At 65.9% G+C, this 23,085-nt stretch overlaps 2 protein-coding genes across 2 annotated transcripts; both read left to right on the top strand.

The window, feature by feature from the left end:
- The first annotated feature begins 857 nt into the window (after positions 1-857).
- CTSD (cathepsin D) lies at positions 858-10,929 on the top strand. Its single transcript, XM_069471814.1, has 9 exons — positions 858-1,020; positions 3,184-3,337; positions 5,032-5,155; positions 5,794-5,912; positions 7,227-7,453; positions 9,241-9,363; positions 9,713-9,857; positions 9,946-10,044; positions 10,138-10,929. Exons 1-9 carry the CDS (start codon positions 953-955, stop codon positions 10,303-10,305), a joined length of 1,227 nt encoding a protein of 408 aa, XP_069327915.1. The 5' UTR covers positions 858-952; the 3' UTR covers positions 10,306-10,929.
- A 3,434-nt stretch (positions 10,930-14,363) lies between these two features.
- On the top strand, positions 14,364-22,431 carry IFITM10 (interferon induced transmembrane protein 10). Its single transcript, XM_069470381.1, has 3 exons — positions 14,364-14,527; positions 15,330-15,781; positions 22,262-22,431. Exons 2-3 carry the CDS (start codon positions 15,539-15,541, stop codon positions 22,409-22,411), a joined length of 393 nt encoding a protein of 130 aa, XP_069326482.1. The 5' UTR covers positions 14,364-14,527; positions 15,330-15,538; the 3' UTR covers positions 22,412-22,431.
- The last annotated feature ends 654 nt before the right edge of the window (positions 22,432-23,085 follow it).

The following is a 23,085-nucleotide window of genomic DNA, read 5'->3' as shown; positions in this document are numbered from 1 at the left end:
AGGGTCCCGTTTTATCTGGTTACAGCGGGCAGAACCCCCTGCCCCTCTGTAAGGCGGGGTGGGGGCCGGCCTCCTCCACTGGGCTCCCTGAGTCACCAGGCCACTGCTCAAACATCAGCTCCTCGGAGGCACGCCCTCCAGATCGCACTTTCTAGCACTTTCCCTGATAAATTTCCTTCTTGACATGGACCATCTCTAAAATGAGCTGTGCGAACACCCCTTTCCTACCTAAGGCCTGCCCCTCCTGCCCCACCCTGGCCCTGAGCTCCACAGGGTCCAGGGAGCCCAGGGACAGCTCCTAAGTCAGGTCCTCACGTGAAGGGTGAGGTCCTGGGGGTGGCCTCCCTGTGGCCTCTGCAGGGCTGAGGCTCAGGAGACATGGTTATTCCGTTCCCGCTCACCTTTGAGATCAGGTCCCCAAGGGAGCAGACAGGAGTGGACAGGAGGTGTTAGAGACAGAGACGGGCAGGTGGGGCCAGGGCGCAGGGGAGCCCGGAGCTTCGGCCTCGGGCCCTGGGAAGGGCTGCCCGCGCACCTGAGCCTCAGCGACCACTGGGGGACCCGGTGCACCCCGGTTCGGCTGGCGAGCGGGGACAGGAGCGGCAGCCGTGGGCTGGCTCATCTGGAGGCCCCGGGAGCGGGTCAGGGTCCCCGCCACGCTCAGCCGCGCCCCCCACCCAGGCACGCCCGAGATGCAGGGCAGGCGCGGGCTGGGAAGACGCGCTTCGAGCGCCGTGCGCGGGCCTGGGCGGGAGCGCGCGTCTGCACCGGGCCCGGTCGCCCCGCCCCAGTCCCGCCTCCCGCGCACGGCTGCCGCGCCCACGTGACCGGCCCGGGCGCAAACAAGCCGGTCAGCTGACCCGGCCGACTGCGCCGTCATCCCGGCTATAAGCGCGCGACCTCCACGCTCGAGTCCGACCGCGCTGCCTCCGCCGCCGCCGCCGCCGCAGCCATGCAGCCCCCCAGCCTGCTGCTGCTCGCGCTCGGCCTGCTGATCGCGTCCACTTCCGCGCTCGTCAGGTGAGGCCCCGCCGGGCGGTGCTCCGCGCCGAGGGACCTGCGCCCGCGGTGTCCCCTGCGCGCCCCGCCCGCGCTGTGCACCTGTGTCCTGCGCGGCTGCTGGAGCGCCCACCGCCCCCGGGCGCGGGAGCTCTGGGGGTGCGGGGTTTCCACGGGCCCTCGCCAGCACCTCGCCCCCATGCCACCGGGGGCCAGCCTCGAGGGGACAGGAGGAGGCGTGAGAACCCCAGCCTCCCCAGGTGCAGGGTGGGGAGGAGGTAGTGCTGATTCAGGACAGGTGTGCTTGAGGTGTCCCCCTGCGCAGGGTCCTACTGGGGAAGTCGCCAGACCTAGGTGTAGGCCCTGGAGCCTTCTTGAGCTGGACCCCACATTTTCCATCTGGAGACCCCTTTGCCAGCCATGAACTGGGGTGTGGTTTTTAAAAGTTTGCTCCAAGGGCCCCAACACAGGCGCGGGGTGGGGAGGCCCTGGAGGCCTTAGGAGTCAGGGAGGTCCTAAGAGAGGTCAGTCGGGGAGCAGGGACAGGGCAGGGTCCAGCTTGCCCATCCTGCAGCCAGGGCTCCGCTGCAGTGAGGACCACACCCTCCTCAGGCCTAGGACCTTCAGTCCTGAACCAGGTGAGCCACCCACAATTGGCCTGGACCCAGGCTGGGCCAGGCCGTGCCAGCCAAGCAGAAGGCAGGGCTGAGGTCTTCTCTCTGGACCCCCGCTCCTGCCCCCACCCTTGCTCTGGGGCTCTGCTGTGGGCCTGCTGCCCTGGGCAGGTGGGGGAGGTCATAGGGCTTCGGGGGCTGGGGACAGGGTGGGACTGAGCCTCTCCACAGGCCCTGGGCAGTGGCCCCCGGGGTGCTAACCCCAGACAGAGCCATTGTTGGGGAGCAGCTACAGGCCTGAGCCTGCCCTGACCAGCCCCGCCCACCTGCCTCCCCTCTCAGGCAGCCGGCAGCGAGGAAGGGAGCCTGGGACTTCCTGGGGGCTGGGCATCTGACCCGAACCCCTCACCTAATCCCAGGTCCTATGGGACTGGTGGTACCTGCTTCTGGGACCCCTGGGGGGCATGTGCCTCCCCCAGGCCAGAACCTGGGGCTCTTCCAGCCCACCAGCTCTTAGGCAAGAATCCCATCTTCCTGGAGCACGCCCTTGGCATGCCAGCCACAACCAGCTGTGACCTTGGACTTCCAAATCCCTAGGGCAGGACAAAGTTTCATCCGAGTCATTAAAAACTCGAATAAGCCCTCCTTGGAACAGGAGCAGGCTCAGCCCCAGAGCCCGGAGGAGGGGGTGGGACCCTCCCCTGCAGCACACTCCGTGTGTAACAGAAGTCAGGCCCCTGACCGCAGTCTCAGCTCCCTCCGGCACAGGCCAGACCCCGAGGCCCCAGGCCGGACGCAGTGCTGGGGGATGCCCCGAGTGGGGGTGCAGAGGGGCACGTTTGGAGGAAGCACAGATGCCTCTAGAGCCCGAGGTGCAGTCCTCGGCCTCATGGGGCCCAAGCACAGAAATGCAATGTGGGGCCAGGGCTCTGGACCCCAGCACGGTGGCAGGAAGGGCTACAGGTAGTCAAAGAGGGCTCTTGGGGTGGCATTGAAGGCCCGTATGGTGGCCAGGAGGAGGCTGCCAGGAGCTCAGACAGACAGAGCCACCAGTGCCAGCCTGGCGGTGGGACCACCTTGGGGCAAGGTCCAGGTGAAGGCAGATGGGGCCAGTGGCCAGGAGCCTTGGAGTGCTTTGGGCAGGGGTGGCAGGTGCCACCAACACCCTAGGCATCCCCACTGGCCACCTTCCGGGAAGGAACAGCCCAGGTGCAGAGGGAGGACAGGAGACCAGCTTTCGGAGTCTTTGGAGCGGCCGAAGAGGGGAGTGGCACACTGTCCCCAGCTTGGATGTGGGGGGCGGCGGGTGGGTGACCAAGGCCTCCCAGGACTTTGGCCTGGCAACCTGGGGTGGTGATAGGTTGCTGTTCACTGATTTGGGGGAGGCTGGGCCAGTGGGCTTCCAGTGTTTTGGGCCCTGCTGGGTTTGAGATGCTGGGGGCATCTGGGTGGACATGCAGTGGACGTGGCTGTTGGGGGTGCCTGGTGGCTCACAGATGGGTGGCATCAGCTGGCACACAGGAGGGCTGCCCTTGCCCCGCCCTGACATGCCCTGACCCCATGTTGACAGAATACCACTGCACAAGTTCAAGTCCATACGCCGGACCATGTCGGAGGTGGGGGGCCCCGTGGAAGATCTGATCGCCAAGGGCCCCGTCACGAAATACTCGATGGCCACTGGGACCAAGGGGCCCGTCCCTGAGATGCTCAGGAACTACATGGACGTGAGTATGAGGGGCGGGTGGGGGGGCCCTGCTGGAGGCCTTCAGGAAACTTCTGCAGGGGCGTGTGTGCTGCTCCCGCGCGCTCACACAGCAGCCAGTGGTTTCGCCTGATTGGCCTGATCCGTGAGCTGGGGGGGCTTCCAGGCCAAGTGCTCCTGCTGCACCCCCGAGCAGGGTCCTGGTCTTCTCAGGGCCAGGGGTGCATGGGGGTGGCCTTGGCACCTTGGTGACGTCTCCCCAGTGTCCTGAGCACTGACGGCAGCTCGGAGCTCCCCTGGCCCAGAGTCAAACCCAGGCCCAGCTCCTGAGCCTGCCCCGAGGCTGCGGCGTGGGGGGACCCTGGGGCTCTCTGAGCCTGCCTGCCTGGGTATGGCCACTGCCCAGCAGCCTCTGTCTTGCCCATCCTGCTGGCAGGCCTGGGGTGACCCTGTGCCCAGTTCCTCACTGTCCTCTTGGGCGGCAGCCCCTGCTGTGCCCACTGCTCCTGGAGGGGAAACGAGCTCAGAGTAGAACATTCTGGAAGCCTCACAGCAGGCTGGGCCTTCGTCAGGCTTGTCCCAGCCCTGTGGGGACAGGTTCTGGGCCAGGGCCTGGCACCTCCACAGCTGCCCAGGGCCCAGCTGGTGCCCCCGGCCCCCCGAAGTCCAGTCCCTCACTGCTGTCCAGCCTCGCCCTGGCCCACGGGTGGGGTGGGTGGCTGTGCCCTCTGCCCCACTTGGCCCAAGCCCTGGTCAAGGCAGGAAGCTCTGGAGACTCACAGGCATGTGACTTTGCTCAGGGGTAGGGGGAACTATCCGCCTGGGGCGCGACAGGCCAGTTCCAGATTCCCCCAACACAGAGGGAGATTTGCTGAGTCACCCCCTGCCCCCCACCAGCGGGGACACTTCTGCTGGGTCATGAGTTAGCAGCTGCTGCACCCTGGAGCCAAGTGGCCAGAGAGACACCAGGCAGAATCAGAGCCAGAAATCCTGTGGCCAGCGGTGGGCCCGGCTCCCACCCAGGGAAGGGGGTGCCCAGGCAGGCAGGGCCCGGATGACCCCGAGCTCCAGGACTCACACACCTCTGCCCTCTGAGAGGGCCAAGGGTGGCCTTCCTCCCGAGACTCAGAGGGGCATGTGACCCTCGTGCCTGCGGACCCCAGGCGGCACCCCCCCTCTCTCCGGGGCAGTTAAGGCAGGGCTGCTGGGTGGCAGGTGCCTCCAGGGCACCCCTTGGCCAGCCGGGCCCCAGAGCCAGGCCCTGACGTGGCCCACGCTGGGGCCGAAGTCACTCCCCTTCTTAGGCCTTGGAGCCCTGAATAGCAGAGGTTCTTCCAGGTAGGCCTGTGCCGTGCCCAGAGCTGAGGTTGGGCCCACGCCTGTCCCCACGCTGGCTTCACCACTGGCCTCCTCTTTCTTTGGGTCCTTCCCCAACATCCCCACACAGGCAGGGCTGGTGGTTTGACCAAGGGGCCTGGAGGCCCCACGTGTCCATGGGTTTGAGGACCCAGCGCTGGGGGCCTGGCCTCGGCCTCCCTGCAGGAGCCTGTTTCCTGGGGAGGGGTCAAACCCAGGCTTGGCAGGTGGGAGTAGACTGCCCCTCCCTCCAGCTTGGGCCTTCGAGCCCTGTCTCCAGGGACAGCCAGGGCCTCATCAGGCCCAGAGGGGAAGTGGGTGCCCCCACCGCAGCCCTGACCGCCACCCCCACCCGCCCAGGCCCAGTACTACGGCGAGATCGGCATCGGGACCCCCCCCCAGTGCTTCACCGTCATCTTCGACACCGGCTCCTCCAACCTGTGGGTCCCCTCGGTCCACTGCAAGGTGTTGGACATTGCCTGCTGTGAGTCACGCTCGCCGCCCACTGCCCAGCCTCTGTCCCTTCAAGATGCCACTTGCCTCAGGGTGGCCGGTCACAGTCAGGGCCCGAGGGTGGGGAATGGGTGGGGAGTGGCTGGCCCGAGTGGGGGCCCGTCCACGTCACCTGCATGCCCACACGCCCTCCCTCTGGGGTCCTGGGTCTCCCCTGAGTGTGGCCCTTCTGGGATGTTGCTGGGGCCCTACCAGGAAGGCAGGGACAGGGCTGGGGCCTTCAGGTGGCCCTGCCTCGGGAACTGTCTTAGGCCATGCGCTGCTCCCAACTCTTGGCCCCAGGAGATGGGCCGGCCCTCCCTCCACCCTACCCGGGGATACCTGCGTTCTGGCTGAGCCTGTTCATAGCGGCCCCAGCCTTGCTCTCACCGGGGCTGGGGACCATGGTGGCCAAGGATGGAGCAGGCGGTGGGCTGGACCACCCGCCAGGCAGAGAGCAAGGCCGGGTGTCACAGCCCCATGGTCCTGGGACCCCTGGCATGGTGGGCCTCGTGTCGCAGCCAGACCCACCCTGGGAGGCAGTTTGGGAGGGGGGGCTCTGAGTGGGCCGCCCAGGGCCGAGGTCCGAGGCCACTCGGAGGGACTGTGGCTGACCACCCTGCTTGGCAGGGGTGCACCACAAGTACGACAGCAGCAAGTCCAGCAGCTACGTGAAGAACGGCACCTCCTTCGACATCCACTACGGCTCAGGCAGCCTCTCCGGGTACCTGAGCCAAGACACCGTGTCGGTGAGTCCCTCCCGGGGCTGGTGCACGGGCGAGCGGCTCTCGGGAAGGGCTATGGAGTGTGGGTGGCTGGCGGCAGTCCCTGGGCAAGGAGGCAGGGCCTGGGGTGCAGGCGGGGGATGGCCAGGAGCCCCTTGAGTCAGGCCCAGGAGCCGGAGGGGAGGACCTCAGCGCCCAGCAGGCATGCGGCTCCGTGGGCAGCCCTGGCGAGTGAGCCTCTCCTGCCAGGCTCTGGGTGCGAGCTGGCAGGGGATTAAGGATTAAGCTCCACTTTGGACAGGGTTGGTTTGAGGTGCCAGCAGGTGTTCAGGGCCAGGCAAGGGGGTGGGTGGGGTCCCTGCAGCCAGCCAAGGGGTTTGGAGGCTCGGGAGGGGTGCGGGGCTGTGCCGGGACCCCGCTGTCCAGGCAGCTGGCGGGAGGCACCTGCAGAGGAGCCCAAGGGGCCCGAGCGGGGTGGCTGTTTCCTGCCCCGAGGAGAGGGAGAGCCGCCCCGACCCCTGGTGTGCCTCGAGTGTGTTCCCATCACACAGCTGCCTGCTGCCGGGGGCTCCAGGCTGCAGGGGGCCCAGGGTTCCGGAGTTGATGCAGCCCCCAGCCCTGGGGCGGGAAGGCCAGGGGTCCGGGAGAGGCCCCTTCCGCCAGCCAGGCCTGTTCTAACAGTCTCTGCTGGGGGGTCCAGAGGGGTGGGGTGGGCTCTGAGGACTCTGCCACAGCACCTCATGCCTATGGCGCCAGAGTGAGGACGGCAAGGGGGCACCCCACAGGGCCACCTGTCTCCCTCTGCGTCCTGCCAAGTGACGTGCAGGGCTCCTCGGGGTCTCGCTGTCTGCTCTGCTCAGCCTGCACAGGATGTTGTCCAACAGCTCAGCCGTTGCTTCCCACATCCTGCCCCGCCACCCATCTCTGCGCGGCCCAGGGCCCGGGGAGGGCGGCGTGGCTGGAGGTGGGCTGCTGGGGTGGCGTCTGCAGTTCCGTCTCCCAGGATCCAGGCCCTCGTCCCCACGCTTGAGGGCAGGAGTGAGCCCTGCCTGGCATGGGGGGGCGGGGCAGGAGGTGGGAGCGGAGCAAGGAGCCTGCCCTCTGCCCTCTGCGTTCCTGCCAGGTCCCAACAGCTCCTGCGCAGGCTGCCCCCACTCCCAGCCCCCATCCGCGTCCCCAACCCCATTCACAGCCCTCCCTCCTGTGCCCTCTCCACCTGGTCCTGGCAGATGAGGGGTACTGATGGGGCTGGATTTGCAGCCGTAGGCACCCACGCCCAGGGCTGGTGTCGGGCTTGGCGGGCGCGTGTGGCCCGCTGACCCCTGCCCCGGCCCGCAGGTGCCCTGCTCTTCAGCCGTGAAGGCCTCCGTCGGTGTCAAAGTGGAGAAGCAGGTCTTCGGGGAGGCCACCAAGCAGCCCGGCATCACCTTCATCGCGGCCAAGTTCGATGGCATCCTGGGCCTGGCCTTCCCCCGCATCTCCGTGGACAACGTGCTGCCCGTCTTCGACAACCTGATGAAGCAGAAGCTGGTGGACAAGAACATCTTCTCCTTCTACCTGAACAGGTGGGATGGGAGGGGCAGGTTCCTTTTCCCCTCCTCGTCCCCCCGGCGGTCAGGGCCCAGCTTTGCTGGAATGCGGGGCTGTGGTGCTCAAGAGGCTGCCCCCCTCTGCCCCCGCCCCATGTCTGCCCTCCAGGCATATGGCCACAGCTCCTGACCTCTGACTTTGGGCCATCCTGGGAGGCGGGGGAGGCCACCTTTCTACAGAGGGCAGAGGTGTCGTGTCTTGCCTGGGGCTCCCAGTGGGGAGGGGCTCAGGATGGGCCGTGGGCACCAGGACCTCCGTGGTTGGGACCTCCGTCCTCTGGGAAGAGGGGTCAGAGGCTCATGTGGTCCTGGCCTGGGGGGTGGGCCCTGAGCGCTGGAGGGGGCGTGCACGGTCCGTGGGCCTCCCTGGCAGGTGCCGGCTGCCTTCCTAATGGATGCCCTTCCTGTGGGGGAGCTGGGCCCCCCGCCCTGCTAGCAGCCGTGCCAGCATGGGTGACCATCGTCAGGGGACCTCGGGAAGGGGACCTCAGCTTCCTCCTCTAGGGCCAGCCTTGTGGGAGCATCAGACACAAGGAAGGGGTGCCGGGCGCCGCAGGGGCTCCCAGCCGCCTGCGCTTGGCCGCGGGGTGTGCGCAGGGCGTCAGCAGGCGGCCTCCTGCCCTGAGCCGTGCCCGGTCACCGCTCCCCTTCGCCAGGGCTGACGGGTGGGTTGTTCCTCACACGCCCACCAGCACGTGGGATCTCCAGGCCTCAGCCCTGGCCCTGCCCCTGTCCTCCGTCCCCTGCTGGGGCAGTGGATTCTCCTGAGCAGCGCCGCTCGCTAGGGGCCGCCCGGGTCACCCTCTGGAGCCCTTGATGAGGTGAAGAGGGTGCCTTCCCTCCCAGCAGGAGGGGGACCCAGGAGGTTGGCCAGGTCCGAGGCAGTGAGGCGTGACTGCCGGGGAGGGGGTCTCGGGCAGGGGCGTCTGTGCCTGGGGCTGCCAAGGGGCTGGCAGGTGGGCCCCCTGGCTGGTGGTGGGAGGACATGGGTGGGGGATGGGCCAGCAGGACACTGGCAGGCTCAGCTGAAGATGCTCTGGCGAGACAGCAGAACCCCCACCAGGGCAACCTCCCTGTCGAGACTGGTGGGTTTGCTGCCTGTTCGAGCTCATACTTGAGCGTCACTTAAAAAAACCTCAACAGAGAACATAACATCCCTGTCCCCGCCCAGAGCGCTGGCTGTTGTCTGTGGCAGTCTGGCTTAGGGAGGGAGAGGCCGAGATCTCAAGGAAGAGCCAGTGAGGCTCAGGAGGGCGTGAGCGCAGGGAGTTTCTGGGATAGCAAGTGCAAAGGCCGTGGGGCACAAGCTAGCAGCCTCAGCTTCTCAGGGTCACGCTGTCACCTCCTCCTAGAGGCCTTTCTTGGTCTTTCTCCCAGACAGACAGGGTTCCCCTGCTTAAATATCTGGCCCCCTCTCCCCCTTCTGCCCTGCAGCCTTGCTCCTGGCCGTCCGGCCAGCAGAGCAGGAGAACCTACGGGTTGAGCAAGATCTATTCTGCCTGGGATGGGCTGGGCCAGTGCAGATCTGCCCACGTGGGTGTGGGGTCAGAGCCCCTCCCTGGGAGGAAGGAAGGCCCCTCTCTCCTCTCCTTTCTGGATCTTTCTGTCCCGGCAGGTCCAGGAAGGCCCCTCCTCCAGGAAGTTCTCCCTGGTAATCCCACCAGTCCCTTACATCTGCCCTCGTGGGCCTAGTCCTCAGTGGTCTCCTGGCCCTCTCACGCTGGGGGACAGGGAGGCAGCTGACTCCTTCCCTTTCCTCCCAGGGACCCAAGCGCGCAGCCCGGAGGTGAGCTGATGCTGGGCGGCATAGACTCCAAGTACTACACGGGCTCCCTGTCCTACCTGAACGTCACCCGCAAGGCCTACTGGCAGATCCATCTGGATCAGTGAGTAGCGGGCAGTCGCCCCTCGGTCCTGCTGGTGGGTGTGGCACATGGGGACATGGTGGGGGACGTGGTGGGAGTCGTGCAGAACCCTGCGCCCTGCCGGACCCCATGCCTTCTGCCTCCACCTGTGGGTGTCCCTCTCACTCTCAGCCACCCCGAGTCTCCGCTCCCCCACCCCTTGCCCAGACCACTCAGCCACCCCGAGGGAGGAGGAGGAGGAAGTGTCTGCCACTGCCCCGCCCGGCTCACGTCCTGCAGAAGATGCGGGCCAGGCAGGGGCTCCGGGGACTGTGCCCGGCAGCGCCCTCCCCCAGCCTGGGTGGGGGACTCATGCCCTCCCTGCCCCCAGGGTCGAGGTGGCCAGCGGGCTGACCCTGTGCAAGGAGGGCTGCGAGGCCATCGTGGACACGGGCACCTCCCTCGTGGTGGGCCCCGTGGACGAGGTGCGTGCACTGCAGAAGGCCATCGGGGCCGTGCCGCTGATCCAGGGCGAGGTGAGCGCCGGGGCTGGCCGGCAGGCGGGCGGGGGCCCGAGGGTGTGCCCCCAAGGGTGGTGCCCCCACACGCCGCTCTCGCCCGCAGTACATGATCCCCTGTGAGAAGGTGTCCAGCCTGCCCTCGGTCACCCTGAAGCTGGGAGGCAAAGACTACGTGCTGTCCTCGGAGGACTACACGCTCAAGGTGAGCGGGCGCGGTGGGGCTGTGGCCTGGACGCCCCGGGGGGAGGGCAGCCCGGGTGGTGACGGGCCAGTGGTGACCCCCATGGCTGCCCAGGTGTCCCAGGCCGGGAAGACCATCTGCCTGAGCGGCTTCATGGGCATGGACATCCCCCCGCCCAGCGGGCCACTCTGGATTCTGGGCGATGTCTTCATCGGCCGCTACTACTCGGTGTTCGACCGCGACAACAACAGGGTGGGCTTCGCTGAGGCCACCAAGCTATAGCTCCCCGGCCCGCCCCGCCGCCGGCAGAGAAAGGAGAGCCGCTAGCAGGAGGCTGCAGGGGGAGGCCGGCGTCCCCAGCCCTCCCCGCCCCTCCCCTCTCACACGCACTCGCACACTCACCCGCCCCGGCCGCTGTCCCGGCTCTGGGGGCCCCGGCCCGGCTGGGCTTGCCGTTTCGCCCGGTGTTGCCCCGCCCTGGGTTCAGAAAGGCTGCCTGTCTGATGGAGGGCGGGCACCGGCCCAGCACACATGTCACTCGGTAGGCAGCGTGTTCGTGTGCCCCGGAGCCCCTCCGCCTGGGAGTCCCTCCCCAAGCTGGCCAGCTCCCGCCCACCTCAGGCCGTCCTCACAAAGTCCTCACAGATCCTCCTTCGGAAACTGGCCCTGTCCAAGGACCCCCCCCAGCCCCTGGCCACCCACAGCTGGGCTCTGCCGACCCCCGTCCATGTGTGCTGGGCCCACTGAGGGAGGGCCGGGGCCGAGGGTGAGCAGGCAGGGGCTGGAAGGAGGAGCCATCTGCGTGGGCACTCGTGGGCCCGACGGGGAGCCGGACCGGCTGGCCTCTGCTGCCTTTTCGGGTGGCTGAGGGACAGAATTGACGTGACAATACAGCTGTGCAGCCTCTCTACGTGTCCGCGTGCTTTGTGCTTGGCGGGAGGGTGGTTCTTTTTATTGAGATGGGGGTCTCACTCTTGCTGAGGCTGGTCTCGAACTCCTGACCTGACCGCAGGCGATCCTCCTGCCTAGGCCTCCCAGAGTGCTAGGATTACAGGTGTGAGGAACCGCGCCCGGCCAAGGTTGGGTAGTTCTAAGTCAGGATGGGGAAGGGGCTGGCAGGGCTGATGCAGGGCCAGGCTCAGGGCGAGTGTCTGGGTGCCCTGTGCCTGGTGTCAGACTCGGGTGCCCCTGCCCTTCTCTGCACGTGGGACCCTGCGCCCGTAGCTAGCTGTCCAGCCTGGTCTCTGGGCAGGGACTGGCTCGTTCTGAGGCCTGGAGCAGTGAGCAGCAGGACGTGGCCTTGGCCAGGGGTTCCGGTGTCCAGGTGCGGTTTTCAAGTGGCCCAGGCGAGGCGAGTGGCGGCTGTGCCCTTCCAGAGAGTGTTTCTGCTCTTGGAGGAGACGGGACCTCCGATGGCCCTCTGCCCCCTCTTTGGACCTGAAAAGAGAACACGCCTGCACGGGGTGGGTGGGTGTGGGCTGCCCCTTGCCTGGCCCTGGACGCAGCCTCCTGCCGTGAGCAGAGCCGGTGCTGTGGCAGCCACAGCTGCGGCAGCCACTGATGGCTGGGGTGGTCCACTGGGGGCATGTGCCCAGATGTGACAGCGGCAGCAGCCAGTGGGGTTTTAAGGGATAGGCAGGAGTTTGTGAGCACTTGGTGGTAGGGACAGGGTTCCTTTGGGATCAGTAGCTCTGAAGTGTTTCTTGGAACTTCCCCCTGCCTCGTACCAGCAGGTATAGGACATGGGGCAAACGTGACATTCGTCATCATCCTGGTGCCTTCTCTGTGGGTTGGTGGCTGTCACTGGCCTCCCACTCCCAGGGGCTCTGCAGATTGCACCCCAGAGCTGGGCCCCATCGGACACCTTCTCTGGGGACACTTATCCAGAGTTGCAAGGAGGCTCGTCACCTGCCCAGTTCACACGCACGGGAAACCTGAGCAGAGAGCCCGGCAGGGCTCCGGGGCAGGGGTGACCGGACGCTTTTGCAGAGTGCACTGAGGCCAGGGAGGGCAGCGCGGCAGGGGCAGTCCCCCCCCCCAACTATAGGCCACACCTTGGAGGTTCCGTCTGCACTGCTGCTTCTGCCGGGGGCCCAGGGCCGGGGTGGGTGCCCCGAGGAGGGCTCCCCTCAGCCGGTTGGGAGCCTCAGGGCCCTGGGGTCTGACTCCAGGTTCAAATCCAGCCTCCTTGGCTTTCTGGCTGGGGGACTGGCCCTAAGCCTGGAGTCCTGTCTCCAGACTGGGCAGCAGCAGGACACTGCTCACAGAGGATGCTGCGACTAACCAGTGCCCGTGGGGCGCCCTGTCACTGCGGCCAGAGCACTGGCCCTTGCCTGGCTGGCTGGGCCCTGCACCCCCACCCTGTGCCCCTCAGTGGGTGTTCCCGGCCACGCCCTTGCTCCGTCCCAGGGCAAGATCTCAGGAGTCTACCGGAGTCCAGCCCCTCCAATCACCCACTCAGAGGGGAGGATGGTGGGGGCTCTGCGGGCCTTGGAGAGAGGTGGTCTGGAGCAGGGAGGGCGCCTGGGCCTGCCCTCGCCTTGCCCAGTGACCTGAGCAGGCCCTGGCACCCCCTCCTCCCTGCCGCCTGAGGGCCCTCTGGACCTGTGTGCAGACCAGGCCCCTTGCCTGTCCCCAAAAGCCTCCCGCTCAGCTTAGACCCGGGGACAGGGGTGGCATGGCACACAGGCCACACGCAGCCTGGGGAGGGCAACTGAGGCCTGGGATCCCCTTGCCAGGCCCTTGGGGAGGGTGGGCGGTGGAGCTGGGCACAGGAGGACGCAGCCCTGGCTCCCTCCCTGGCAGGCCCCACCTGCCCACAGGGCTCCACAGAGGTGTGGCCAGGGTGTCCCAGGAGAAGGGGGTGGGGGGCAGGGGGAGGTTCCTGTGCTTTCTCCCGCTGGCTGGCCCAGGGAGGGTTTTAACATCACTGAAGATCAGCTTTGCACTGCGTGTTCCGACCTAACCGTGGCTGAGGCTGTGCTGGTCGGCCCGGGGGAGGGGTTGGGAAGGGGAAGGGCTTGCAGAGGGCTGGGCTTGTCCAGGGGACAGGGGTTCAGAGCAGGCTGTGGGCTCAGAGCACGGAGGTTGGGGAGAGAAGGGGTTCAGACAGGAACAGAGTGTCGGGCACGGGCAGGCGCGTGCTGGGAGTCAGGGGCAGCCCGAGAAGGACCAGCTTGTAGAGCCAGAGGGTGGTGGGAGGGAGGCTCATGGTTCATAGGACCACAGGATGGGGGGACAGGGGGGTTCAGAGCCAGGACGGGGCTTGGAGAGGAGGAACTGCCACAGCACAGCGTCCCTTTGGAGGAGGGTCGGGGCTGGGTGGGGGCCAGCAGATTGGTGACGAGGACCCAGCTCCAAGGTGGGCAGTGCAGGAGGGTGGGAGGCTGGTGCTTTCTCCACGGGGAAAGAGTCTCCTCATTGGGACTTTTGTGGGGCTGGGAGATCAGTTGGGGACAAGTGTCCAAGAGAGAAGGAGAGTGTGGTGGGGCAGATGAGGGCTGGGAGGGACCAAGGCTGGAAGGACAGACATCAGTTCTGAGAAGCGATTTGGGGGGACCCAAGGCCCAGATGGGACAGGTAGCACTCAGAGAGAGGCTGTGGGCAGGTGGTGGACCCAGCTCCGAGGACACAAGTGTCACTAGTGGCCAGGACCTCAGTAAGCAGGACCCTCGGCTCTGCAGGCAAAGGGGAGCGCTCCAGGGTGCCTGTTCAGGGACAGCTGTCCAGGGAGGGGCCACATGCTCCCAGACTTCGGGAGTGAGCTGCACTGGCAAGGGTGGGGCCCAGGCTCGGTGGGGTCTAATGGGGGTCTGATGAGGGGGCAGGAGCTCTGACCAGGGTGGGCCCAGAGAGGAGGGGAGAGTGGGGGGGGTCACTGAAAGTTAGTGGGGGGGCCTGGACTTGGTGGGCTGAGGAGGGGCCGGAGAGCCGTCTGGGTGGGGGCTGGGTTAGGGACAGGATTGTGCAGACATGGGTGCTCCGGTAGGGGCTTGGTGAGGCTCAGACCCCCGCAGGGACTGGCGCTTCTTGGGGCAGGGGGCAGGGGACAAGGACTCTGAGTGCTGTGCACACAGCCGGGGGCAGGGGGGGCAGGGGCTCAGCTGGCCCAGCGAGGGGGGAAGTAGAAAGAGGGGGTGCTGTCTCCCGGGGAGGCGGATGGGGAGGGCCTGGAGTCTGGGGGCCTGCGAGAGGGCGGGGCAGGGGCGGGTGCGGAGCGGTGGCGCGGGCTCGGTCCAGCGGGGAGCCCCCCCACCTCTCCGGCGGGAGGTGGCGGCCGCCGCGTGAGTCAGGCTCTGGCTGCAGCGGCGCGGCCGCCTGGCGCAGCGGAGGGAGCGCGGGCAGCGGGGGAGGCAGCGGCGCCGCCGCGAGCCCCGCGCGCTCCCCGCCCCCAAGGTTGGGCCGCTGGGACGCGGCGGGTGGACAGACAGCGGCCCGCGGGACGGCGGAAGGACGCGCTCTCGGAGGCTCAGGGTCCGGCTGCCCGCCGAAGAGTCGCCAGTAGGTGAGGACGCGCCGTCCGGGCGGCTGCGGCAGAGCAGGGCAGAGGGGCCGGGCAGGGGCCTTGCCGCAGACCCCCGGCGCGCGCCGCTCGGCGCGGGCGACTCGCTGCATGGCTGGAGTGTTCGTTTTGGAGCGTGTCCTTGTGCGTCTGTCTGCGGCCTCGGGGATGGGTGGCTCCATGCGAATGTGCGCGCCTGGGGTCTTCAGGTTGGAGGTCAGGGGCGATGCGCGCGAGTTTGGAGGCCCCGCACCTGCGTCAGTCCCCGGCTGAGCCGGTGTCGCGTGCGTGGGGATTTGTTTACCTGGCGGCGTCTGGCGCCTGCGGGCGCGCAGGGTCTGGAGAGCCCGTGGGCGGTGCTGGTGTCTGTGTCCCATGTGTCGCGCGTCTGTGTGCAGGTGCCTGCAGCTCTGCTCCTTCTGACGTTACCGGCTTGGGCAGCATGGGGGTCTGGAGCCCTGGGTTGTTTGGGGTGCTGGGTGCGTCTGTTGCAGCGTGTCAGTCCAAGTGTGGGTGTGCGTTTGTGGGTGCTGTTGTGTGTCAGTGGGCGAATGTTTGTGCGCAGATGGCGAAGTGGTGAAAAGCCCCGTGTCCCCGCCAAGGCTGCTGCAAAGGGCTTTGGCAGTGTTGTGGCCGCGGCCGCCAGGCCGGGCCAGGGAGGCAGGTGGCAGGCTGGCAGCTGGCTAGCAGGGGGGGTGCAGATTCCCATCTCCTCTGGGGCTGCTCACGGGGCTGCAGGGCAAGAGGGTGGGTGCCGCCAGGCGGGCAGGGTCCATCTCAGTCTTCCTTTCTCCCTCCCCTCCAGGCCCAGGGCCCCGGCCAGTGCCCAGCCCCGCTGGGAGCCCCGGCAGCACCACGGACGGCACCCAGGAAGCCCGAGTCTCCCTGGACGGGGCCTTCTGGATCCCGAGGCCCCCAGCAGGGTCCCCCAAGGGCTGCTTTGCCTGCGTGTCCAAGCCCCCCGCCCTGCAAGCTCCCCCGGCCCCTGCACCGGAGCCCTCCGCCTCTCCCCCCATGGCGCCCACGCTGTTCCCCATGGAGTCCAAGAGCAGCAAGACAGACAGCGTGCGGGCCACTGGCGCCCCCCAGGCCTGCAAGCACCTAGCCGAGAAGAAAGCAATGGCGAACCCTGCGACGGTGGTTGAGGTCTACCCCGACAGCAGCGAGGTGAACGACTACTACCTGTGGTCCATCTTCAACTTTGTCTACCTCAACTTCTGCTGCCTGGGCTTCATCGCCTTGGCCTACTCCCTCAAGGTGAGCCTGGCGGCGGGGCAGGGCCCTGGGCGGCGGTGCTGGCAGGACACCCCAGCCTCCTCCACTCTGTCCCTCCCTCTCAGAGGAGCCCCCCGGTAGAGCTGGCAAAGTCAGGGCCAAGAGGTGTATGAAGAGTGAGGGGTCTTGTTTATGGGGTCTGGGGTGGGGGGTGTTGGCGAGATGTGATCTGCAGGGGTCTGCCCTTCCCCTGCCTGAGCTGAGAGAGCTTCTTGGGGGTCTTCTCTGGCTGTTAGGGACAGGATGTGCGGGGCTCGGGGGAGCCTGCAGGAGGGGGCATGGGGGTCTGGATGGGCTTAGAGTCCTGTCCAGTGACTGGGGATGTGGGAACTAGACCCGGACCGCAGCAGCCCTTGGTGTCCAGGGGTGGAGCTGGCGTGGAGCCGAAGGGGGCTTGGCTTCGTTCTCTGGTTGGAAGGAGGGTGGCTGGAGACCTTACCTGAGCCCCTCATCAGGGAGCCCGATGCCAGACGTTTAGCGGGGGCCCCGTCCCGGGTGGCCAGGCAGCCCAGGGAAGAGAGGTGTAAACATGTCCTGCACACCTCCTCACCCCACACCCTGAGCGGGCTCAACTTCTGAAAGCCCCTTGGCACTGTGAGAGGAGCTGGCTGGTAGCAGAGCTGGGTGCCAGGTGACGGGACCCTCGTGCCCCAAAGGCAAACCAGAGAAACACAGACGGAGGCTTCCAGAGGAGGCTGTGAGGGACCTGCTGTGGGGGCCCGTCCTGTCCTGGGATGGAGACCCGCCGGCAAGAGGAGGCGGAGGCGACACTCCGGAAGGAAGCGCAGCTCACATTTAGCCAAATCATCACTTTCCCCTCCCAGACTCCAGTGGCCGAGCCAGGGGCACTTCGGTGCCTGCAGCTGCCCAGTGAGGGGCGGGGCCGGGGGCTGCAGGGAAGCAGGGGCTGGGGCAGAGGCCGGGCTGGCAGGTAGGTCACTTGGACAGCTCTGCCTCAGATCCAGCTCTGAGTGCCCCGCTCGGCATCACACGCTGGCCACCTGGCCTCCTGTCCTGCTCCTGACTCAGCCTTGGCCCCACTTGCCTGCCGTCACCGGTGCACTCATCCTGAGGCCTGGCCCTGGCCCTGGGCACGACCACGCGGGACCTGTGTGTGAGGGAGCATGTGCCAGTGTGTGTCAGTGTGTTGCACGTGAGTGTTCATATGTGTGAGTGTATAACTGCATGTGTGCATGTGAATGTGTGTGAGTGTGCATGAGTGTGTCCATGTGTATGTGTGTGTGTAATTGCATAAAGGTGAGTGTATTTTGTGTGAGCATAACCAAATGTGTGTGAGTGTGCATGTGTGTGCACGTCAGTATACTTGCGTGTGCATGGGAATGTACTATGTGTGCATGAGTGTGCATTCATATATTGTGTGCATGTGTGCAACTGTGCATGGGAGTATGTGCACACATGAGTATGTAAGCGCACGTGTAATTGCGTGTGTGCACGTATGTGTATGTGTGTGCATGTGCTGAGGGCAGCAAAGTGGAGGAGTCCCTGGGGTGAGGGGTGCAGCCTCCAGACCAGCCTCAGCTCTGCTCCCCAGGCTGTGCCGAGCAGAGGGCAGGGCTGCCGGGGAGCGGAAGCCGCAGCTGCGGAGCTCTGCCTCCTGGTGCCCTCTCGCTGTGCCCTGCCAGCAGCCTGCGGACACGGCCTGGCTGCCCGGGCTCCTGTCCGGAAGCCTTCCCCTCCTCCCCTTGGCTCGGGCTGTGGCCGGCTGGCTGGCACTGGGCAGGCCCATCTGGCACAGGTTGTAGGTAGGTCAGGCTTTCTGGATGGTGCCAGATTGGAGCTGGGGTGGGGGTGGTGTGAGGTTGTCCTTCTGAGGGGCACAGAGTGCCCACCCCACCTCACACGGGGACTGCTTTTCCTCTCTTTCCCTGGAGGCCATGAGTGTGGAAAGGCTTCGGGGCCTCCAGGAGCGGGTGCAAGGTGAGCTGCCTCCGTCCTGGGGCGGGGGGAGGACAAGACCGGCCAGCCTGGCCCCATGCTTGGGAGTGCGTCCGTCTGTCCATCCAGCTGCAGGTCTCCTGGCCTGCTGCACCCCAGACCACAGGCAGCCAGTCGCGGCTCTTCCAAGGGCACCGGGCAGACTTGGGGTCAGAAGGTCTCGGCCAAAATCCGAGCTGTGGGGACAGACAAGCCATCACACCTCACTGACTCCTGCTCCCTCATCTGCTCACACAACAAATGGAAACCAAACAGCCCTGGAGCCGGCACTGGGAGCAGGGTGGAGGCTGGCGTGTGGCAGGTGTAAAACAGACGCCGTGTCCTTGCCCGGCCCCACGTGTCTGTCCACCCTCCAGCCACCTGTCCACCCCCACCCACCGGCGGTTCAGCTCCACGCGCTGGACTGACCGCAGAGACCGAGTCTGTGTTCATGCGGCCTGGTGTTGGGGGAGGCAGAGGCACAAAAAGCCAATTCTCCATTCATGCTTCTCTGTGGCCGCCTCCCCGTGGCCGCTGGCTCCCGCTGTCGGCTGGACCACGTCCAAGCTTCCCGTCTTGGCGTTCAAGACCCTTCAAGACCAGTTTTCCACCCTTCTCCTGGCTTCCCCACACCCCCTGTCCCGTCCTCCCGTGAAGGCGCCATGGGCCATGTGCGCCCTCAGCTCGCAAGAGCTCTTCCCGTGGCCCAGAGAGCTTCTGAGAGTGCAGGTCTCTCTCCTGGGAAGCCCCCGAGACCCTGCTGCCCAGACACGTCTGCTTACCCCGCCAGACCCGACCCTCTGGTGCCCTGTCATTTCCCAAGGCAGGGCTGACCAATTTGGGGGTCAAGGAATGTTGGTTGCACAGGGGGATGGACAGAGGACTTGGGACAGGAGGGACTACCCCGAGTGGTGTTTCAGAGAAGAAATATGTCACTCCCAGCGTGGGGTGAGGCTGGTCTCTGGTGGGGACTCTGGGAGGAGGTGGCCTTTTTGTGGGGCTCGGTGGAGCGTGAGAGGACAGGTGTCCAGGTGGGGAAGCTGCATCCAGTGAGACATGGAGGTGGGGGGTCGGCCGGGCCCGTCCTCTGCGGGAGGAAAGGCAGGCCGAGGCCACGCGGGGAGGGATTTGGGGGCCGCGTGGGGGCTGGGATCTCACCGTGTGGAGGAAGAGATGTGGTCAGTGCCGTAAAACCTGCAGCCAGCGTGGAGGAAGGCACGAGACACGCCTACAAGCAGAGGTTAGGGTCCCACAGTGGTGGTCCCGGCGGGAGACCATGTGGCGGGGACCAGGGCAGGGTGAAGGGTGGGCGAGGGGAGCAGGAGCAGCTGGGACCTCGCGGGAGGCTCAGAAGGAACCGGCTTTCGCCTGTGCACCTTGCCCCTCCTCCGTCACGAGTGCCAGCATCACACGTCCGCCTGTCTGCCCGTCCACCCGTCACCCACTCATCCAGCCACCCGAGTCCTCGCCCCCGAACTCCGGTCTCCCAGAGCCCCTACTCAGCGTGTCTGTGTGTCCGGAAGGCCTCTGTGACTTAGCTCCCCGGGACCTGGGCCCGAACCACCCAGACCTGCCCCCGTGCAAAGTTCCACAGCTTCCTTCCAGTTGGTCAAACTGAAAAGCCCCATTCTCTGTGCCACACTCCCAGCTGATCCCGGCAAATACCGAGCTCTAGCGCCAACACCCGCCGGGCCCCCACCTCACTGCTCCGCCCGGCCCCGCCGCCCCTCGCCCACCCGGACGGTAGCAGCCTCGGCCTGCGCGAGTGCAGCCGCCGGAACTGCAGAGTCGAACTGCGCCAGGTGGCCTTTTCCACGTCACGGCAGGCGCCGCGGGGCCCTCCCGTCTGCTCCCGGCCGGGCCCTCCTGATGTGGTGCTGACCCCATTGTCTACTTCACTTACTCATGTTTGCTTTCTGCACCCTCTCCCTAGACTGTAAACTCCACGAGGACAGGGACTTTGTTTTGTTCCTTGCTGTGTACCCAGGACGTGGAACAGCAAGTACGCAGGGCAGACGCTGCACGAGCACGGACTGACTGAGTGTGTGAGCGGGTGACTCTACCCGTCTGCCGTCCGCTGGTCCGGCTACGATCTATCCGTCCAGAAGCATTCCTCCCTGTCCACCTCCACAGCCTTCCCTGTCCAATATGCAGGCGTAAATCCATTTCTCTACCTACCCGCCCACCCAGCACGTGTGTGTGCCTGTCCCGTGACCCAGCGTGCATTGCTACATCCACGGTGGACCTGTGCCAGCCGTCCACATATGTTCATAAATCCGTCTGGCCACGCTTGTGTGCCCATGCAGCTGCCTGCATGTCCGCTTGACGTGCACGCAGATGTCCGTCCGTGTGTTCCACGCACCGGCACCTCCAGACGGCCCCCGGCTGACGGCGGTTTGACTTACGCTTTCTCGACTTTGCAGTGAAGGGAAAGCGACACGCATTGGTTCCCTCACGGCCTCACCACGGGGCTTCGTCTGGACAAACCCAGTTGTGACTGCGACAGTTTAAACTGAGGACGGATTTGTTGGGATGTGACCCTGTTGTAGTGCAAGGAGCATCTGTATCCCCAATCCTCCCCTCCCCCCCACCCCCGCATGACTCTGTGCAGCCAGGCTGCCCCCAGCACACGTTCCCATGTCCACGTCCCTGTGCCAGGCGTCCAGCTCAGCCACCGTCCAGTTCCCGTGTCACCTTCCCGGTCTGCCTCTTCCTTATCCCCTCTTTCCCGTCCCTCCCGTACCCCAGCTGCCCTCCAGGGCCGTCCACCGTGGACACCCCCCACTGCCCACGCGTTGCAAGGACCCAGCAACGAGATCGCAGCCCAGGGTTGCTTTAGGTTAAGAAGGTTAATGAATACAACCCCGCAGGTCGATGAATCGGAAGAGAAAACAATATGTTCATCTTATGGAACTTTTGGAGGACCACAGACCTCTAACAATGATGAACAGTGTCCTTGGCAGTGAAGGTTAAGACCAAGAACGAGACGGGGCTGCTGTGCCCCCGCAGCTCAGTGTGGCTCAGGATGTCACACGAGCCCGCTCTGGGCCAGACCGACGGCCACCGCGCACGGCCCGGGAGGCAGGCGCTGCCGTTGCCCTCCTGCCGCAGAGGCCGGGCCGGGGGGCGGCAGGCGGCACACTAGCCTGGCGCCGCAGAGTTGGCGACCGGCAGTCAGGGCCCGTCCAGCCAGCGTCCCGGCGCCTGAGCTCTTACCCGCGGGCCGCGGGCGGACGAGGACGGCAGCTGGTTGCCGGTGAGGTGCACTGAGGAGAAAGCCCGGTCCTTGTCACAGCCCCACGGTTCGCTGAATGTCCAGCACCAGTCTGCACGAGACAGTCACACATTCACACACCAGCCAAAGTCAGTTAGAAACGTGCTTTTTAAATGTAATTTTAACTTATGCTAAAAAATAGACAAAGACTAAATCTAACAAAAGATATAATAGCTCTTTCTGGAGAAAAGTATGAAACTTTATTTTAACAAAGACATCAGATTAGACCCAAATAGGTGGGTGACGTGTTCTGTGCTTAGGAAGGAAGACAGAACTCAGTGAGATGCCGGCTCTCTCCAGAATCGCTAGGATAGAAACTTCCCGAGAGCGTAGACTCTTCTCTGTACCTGCCCCTCCGCCCCCTCTGCCCCCTCTGTCCCCTCCGTCCCTGCGGCTCTGTTCTCTCTGCCCCTTCCTCACTCCCCCACCGGCTGCTGCACACCCGGCTGTTCGTCTTCCTTTTTCTCTCCCCTCCCTTGGTCCCTCCCACCATCCCCTCCCCCACCCGCCCGCAAGACAATCCACACCCACCTGGTTCCATCCCTCTGCTGTCCGTGCATCTCCCTCCCCCGCCCCCCGCCTGCCCCGCCCACCCACTGGTGACACAGGCCCGGTGCGTCTGCGTCCACCTGCCCAGGTCTTTCCACAGCCCGGCGCAGCCCCCTGGGGGACGACCTTCTGCCCGCTCCCCTCCAGCCCCCAGGCCTTGGCTTTGGCTCTTATTTGGACTTTGCGGGAAGAAAGGGGATCCTGAGACTGGGCCTGGGTGAGGTGGTGTCTCAGAAATGTGTCAGCCCAGTCCCGTGTCTCCTGGGACTCCAGGGCCCCGGACCACGTCCATTCCCAGAGCCGGGGACACCACCTGTGCCGCTCTCGTCCTCCCGGCCCATGGTACCTCGGGCAGGAGCCACCAAACCAGGACCGATGTGGCCCCATCCTCTGACCACATTACTCTCTCTGAGGCCAACTTCTTTTATTTTACATAATTTTAGACTTACCAAAAAGTTACAAAAAAGGGAAAGAATCCTTGATACTTTCACCCAGATGTCCCCAGCGTTAACCTTCTACCATGTTCACGCTTCCTTCTCTCTCCGGCTGCGCGCTACTCACTTCGCCAGCTGTGTGTGCGTAGGCTCCAGGCCCGGTGGCCACAGCAGTGACACTGCCCACAGAGCCACAGCGGTGCTGTCCGAAAGCAGGGGGTGGGCGCGAAACCACCCACGCTCCGTCACACCGTGCTCTGATGCCCGCAGGTCCGGGACAAGAAGCTGCTCAACGACCTGAACGGGGCGGTGGAGGACGCCAAGACGGCCCGGCTGTTCAACATCACCAGCTCCGCCCTGGCAGCCTCCTGCATCATCCTCATCTTCATCTTCCTACGGTACCCACTCACCGACTACTGAGGCCCCCCGGGCGCCCCAGCGGAGACACGGCACTTCCACGGTCACTGAGACGCGGGCCCCTTTGAGGTCGGGCAGAGCAGGGCTTCTGCCCTGGGGCCCCTTGAGCCGTGACCCCGGCAGCAAGGCCGTCAGGAGCTGAGCACGGCAAGGGGGTCGCGAGCTGGGTCCCCCCCATCTCCGCCTGTTCCTGGGGCCTGTGGGCTTCTCCCTGTGCCGCTGCACCCCGGCTTCCAGTGGCTGCCGTCCCCGCCCTCCTGTGCCCCTTCCCAGGCCCCGGGGCCCCTCCGACCTGACACCCAGCAAGAAGGGCTTATGTGGGGGCTGCCCAGGATGGGGGGCTGCCAGCATCGGGGACTCGCGCTCTCCCCCGACCCCTCCTCCTGCTGCCGTGACCCTGCTCAGCTCTGTGTCTGTGAACTTCCAATAAAATCCCTGTGCAGCGCCTGCCCACCTTCTGTCCCACACCCCGGCAGGACACGGAGGGAAACGTGGGCCTTGGGGGCCTCCTTTGGGCACCACCTGGTGCTCCAGGCCCCGGGTTGTGTCTCACCTGGCTTTGCCGGAGAGATTTGCCTATAGCCAGGCGATCTTCTGGCAGGGGACCAACGGGGCTTTTGGTGGAAGGCGCCCCGAACATGGGTCCCCTAGAGGATAGAGCACCCCGTGGAGGGGGG

Source organism: Eulemur rufifrons, chromosome 6, assembly GCF_041146395.1.
Source record: "Eulemur rufifrons isolate Redbay chromosome 6, OSU_ERuf_1, whole genome shotgun sequence".
Lineage (NCBI taxonomy): Eukaryota > Metazoa > Chordata > Mammalia > Primates > Lemuridae > Eulemur > Eulemur rufifrons.
Note: the sequence above shows the minus strand (reverse complement) of the source record. Positions and strands in the feature narration are given on the sequence as shown.